This window comes from Aegilops tauschii, chromosome 2 (assembly GCF_002575655.3).
Source record: "Aegilops tauschii subsp. strangulata cultivar AL8/78 chromosome 2, Aet v6.0, whole genome shotgun sequence".
Classification (NCBI taxonomy): Eukaryota; Viridiplantae; Streptophyta; class Magnoliopsida; order Poales; family Poaceae; genus Aegilops; species Aegilops tauschii.
Genome location: NC_053036.3, coordinates 563,548,132 through 563,552,410, shown reverse-complemented (window position 1 = coordinate 563,552,410; position 4,279 = coordinate 563,548,132). Strand labels below are relative to the sequence as shown.

Genomic DNA, 4,279 nt, shown 5'->3' with positions numbered 1-4,279 from the left:
ATCACATCATTCTCCTAATGATGTGGTCCCGTTCATCAAATGACAACACATGTTTATGGTTAGGAAACTTAACCATCTTTGATTAACGAGCTAGTCTAGTAGAGGCTTACTAGGGACATTGTATTGTCTATGTATTCACACATGTATCAAGTTTCCGGTTAATACAATTCTAGCATGAATAATAGATATTTATCATGATATAAATAACAACTTTATTATTGCCTCTAGGACATATTTCCTTCACTTTGCCATCCTGTGTGAGTACCAGATCAAGCTCAAACGGAGGAGTGCTTCTTCGGCATGCCGGTCGGGAAGCTGCTCGGCTTCCTCGTCTTGGAGCGCGGCATTGAGGCGAACCCGGAAAAAATCAAGGCCACCGAGCGCATGCACAAGCCGGCTCGGCTGCGCGATGTCCAGAAGTTCACCGGCTGCTTGGCCTTGGTCAGCCGGTTTCTCAGCCTGCTGGGCGAGAGGGCCTTGCCCCTGTATCAGCTGATGAAGAAGACGTCACCGTTTGAGTGGAACGACCAGGCGGATGAAGCGTTCCGGGATCTCAAGCGCATGCTCTCCATCGCACCTGTCCTGGCCTCGCCGGCAGACAAGGATTTGCTGTTGCTATACATCGCCGCTACCTCACGGTCGGTCAGCACGGTGCTGGTGGTCGAGCGACCAGAGAAGGGCAAGATCCATCATGTCCTGCGCCCGGTCTACTACCTGAGCGAGGTGCTTTCCGCATCCAATCAGAACTACCCGCACTATTAGAAGATGTGTTACGGCGTGTATTTTACCGCCAAGAAGCTGAAGCAGTACTTCCAAGAGCATGTCATCACCGTGGTCAGCACGGCCCCCATCGGCGAGATCATGGGCTGCCGGGGTGCCAAGTGGGCCATCGAGCTAGCCGACCACACCATCCTCTACGAACCCCGCACCACAATCAAGCCCCAGGCCCTAGCGGACTTCCTCGTCGACTGGAGGGAGACCCAGTACCTGCTGCCGCCGCCACCGCCGCCGGATTCAACGCATTGGCTCATGCACTTTGACGGCTCCAATATGCGCTCCGGCTTGGGAGCCGGCATCGTGCTGTCTTCCCCGAAGGGCGACCGGCTGTGGTACGCACTCCAGATCCACTTCGCTGCCTCCAACAACGTTGCCGAGTACGAAGCCCTTGTGCACGGCCTCCGGCTTGCCAAGGAACTCGACATCCGGCGCATCTTGTGCTATGGTGAATTGGATCTAGTGGTGCAGCAGTGTTCCGGCAAGTGGGACGGCCGGGACGCCAACATGGCCAGCTACCGTTTCCTGGTCCAGTAGCTCTCTGGCGCCTTCGACGGCTATGAGTTCCTCCACATCCCACGCACAGTAAACGAAGCCGCCCACACGCTAGCCAAGATTGGCCCATCCCGGCAGGCCATATCATCCGGCGTCTCCCTCGAGCACTTGCGCAAGCCGTCCGTCAAGCCGTCTATGGATTCCGAGTCCATCTTCATCCCGCACAACCCTGCGGCGCCCCTCCCCAACCCGGACCTGGGGGCTGCCGGTCCAAGCTCGGGGGCTGTTGTCCCCAACCCGGTCCCGGGGACTGCTGATCCCGGCCCGGGGGCTGCCGTGCTCAACCCTGCCGCCGTCATCCCTGACCCGGGGTCTACTGCCCCAGAACCCGTCTTGGCGGTCGTCTTCACTGTGGTGACGGCTCCATCATGGGCCCAGCCAATCTTGGCATTCTTGGAGAATGGAGTGCTCCCCATGGACGAGACCGAGGCCCCGCAAGTCCAACGCCGGGCGTCCGCCTACAGCATCATCGACAACGAGCTCGTCAAGCGCAGCGCGACAGGCGTGTTCCAGTGCTGTGTCGAGCAAGACAAGAGCATAGAGATCCTCCTCGACATACATCAGGGCGAGTGCGGGCACCACGCCGCCTGTCCCTGGTGGCCAAGGCTTTCTGCCATGGTTTCTACTGGCCCACGGCCCTCAAAGACGCCGAGTCGCTCGTCCTCAAGTGTGACGGATACCAACGCTTCAGCAAGCGCAGCCATCAGCCGGTTTCGGCCCTGCAAACCATCCTGATCACCTGGCCCTTCGCGGTCTGGGGGCTCCACATGGTAGGTCCCTTCAAGACCGCTCGGGGCAGCATGACGCAGTTGCTAGTGGCGGTCGACAAGTTTACCAAGTGGATCGAGGTGCGGCCGATCAACAAGCTGGACGGGCCAACAGCCGTCCGATTCATCAAAGACATCGTGGTGCGCTACGGCATCCCGCACAGCATCATCACGGACAACGGCACTTACTTTGCCAAGGGCGCCCTGGCGCAATACTGCTCCGTCTCCGGCATCTAGCTTGACCTGGCCTCCGTGGCCCATCCTCAGTCCAACGACCAGGTCGAGCGAGCCAACGGCCTCATCCTATCCGGTATCAAGCCATGGCTCATCGAGCCCCTCATCCGTTCACCCGGCATCTGGCTCCATGAGCTGCCGGCCGTCCTCTGGAGTCTCCTAACAACGCTGAACCGGTTGACTGGGTTCACCCCGTTATTCCTCGTCTACGAAGCAGAAGCCGTTATCCCGACCGACATCGAGTTCGACTCGCCGCGAGTCACAATTTACACAGAAGCACAAACCAAGGAAGCCCGCGAAGACGGTGTCGACCTTCTCGAAGAAGCGCGCCCTTTGGCCCTTAGCCGATCCGCCATCTATCAGCAAGTCCTGAGGCACTACCACAACAAAAAGAGTAAGCCCCTCGCATTCCGTGAGGTAGACCTCGTCCTCCGGCTGATCTAGCAGCAAGCCGGCCAGCACAAGTTGGCCTCCCCATGGGAGAGCCCCTTCATCGCCAGCAAAGCCTTGTGTGAACGCAACGCCTACTACCTCATCGACGCCCGCAAGCCAAACAAGCGCAAGAGAGATACCGCCGGCGAAGAGACAAGCCGGCCCTGGAATGCAGAGCCCCTCCGCCCGTTTTACAGTTAGCTGTATGCACGTATGTATCGCTGCCTTTTGTAATTCTATGAAAGACTATGGGACACCTAAACGACACTCGGGGGCTACCTTTTCCTGCCAAGTTATTGTGTTTCACACATCCTTGCAAATTTTCTTAAAAACCTCCACCACCGGGTTGGCCCGACCAACCCGGGGGCTCGGGGGTTGGCCGGCTTGGCCACAACCCGCCATCCTCCTTAGCACATCACGTCATGTTCGGGGAGCCTATGCCCTCCACTTCGCCCTACGCCACAGTCCGGCTTCGGCTGTTGGCCGGCAAGAACTATGGGCCAAAGCACCTACACGTCGCGAAACACTAAGTTGGATCTGCCGGGTTGGCCAACCCGGCCCTACCGCACTAAATTGATGCACGACCGGTTGCTCGCCCGCCGGTCCAGTGGGTGTTTTGCTTGCGCTCAACGTTCGAAGGGCCTAAGTACCACGCGCTCTTTCCAAGGACCGAATTCCTTGTCACAGACCGGAACCTGGCTGTTCGAATCGCGGGGGGGGGGGGGGGGGGGAGGCCCAAAGAAGGAGCAAACGAGAAAAAAGCTTAAAGAACAAAGGTCAACGGCATAAACATTCACAAAAATATTTACATTGCCAAATAGGCCCAAGGCCAGAGTTCATTACATTCACTAAAATACACCCCAGTGGGTGGGTGGACCTGCTACTTAACCAAAGTGCGAAAAGATAAACAGGATAGCTTCATACGGCTCCTTCGTCGGGTTGCGCACCCGTCGGCTCCTCCTCAGTAGCCTTCGGGTTCATCGAATTGCCGGTATCAGCCAACCCGGCGCCGGCATCCGCGTAAGGGCCTGACTCCTCGGATCTGCCCAACGGGTCGTCCAACAGCAGGTCAAAGTCGTCAGGTGGCACCACCCCGCCGTCGTCGGTTAGCTCTACCTGGAACTCGTCATGCAGCGCGAACGAGGCCAGGTAGCTAGCCCTGGAGGCGATCCGGCCCGCCTCCGCCTGTAGCTGGGGCTCCGCGCCGGCTCGTTGGGCCACCAACTGGTCCAGCGCCAGGTTCGGGTACCAGGACATGACGAACCTTAGCGCCACGTCGGCGCCGACACGGCGGCAGAGACGCGCCATGCGTGAAGCCGCGCTGGCCTGGCTTCCAGCCACCGTGCCAGCCGCGTGAAGCTGTTGGGCTCAACGGCGCCAGGTTAGAGGGCCGCCGTCATCCCCACGCCGGCTTCAGATACCTACGCCATCTGCTCGGCCAAGACCTGTAGGCGGGCCTCGATGGCATTCATGATCTCCGAGAAACTCCAGGCGACGTTCGGGTCAAGCCCAACGCC

The 4,279-nt window shown here is 58.8% G+C and overlaps 1 protein-coding gene across 1 annotated transcript; it reads left to right on the top strand.

Annotated features, from left to right (window-relative positions):
* Nucleotides 1-300: 300 nt before the first annotated feature.
* On the top strand, nucleotides 301-762 carry LOC141041266 (uncharacterized). Its single transcript, XM_073507394.1, has 2 exons — nucleotides 301-411; nucleotides 493-762. The coding sequence occupies exons 1-2, from the start codon at nucleotides 301-303 to the stop codon at nucleotides 760-762; spliced, it is 381 nt and encodes a 126-aa protein (XP_073363495.1).
* Nucleotides 763-4,279: the final 3,517 nt, after the last annotated feature.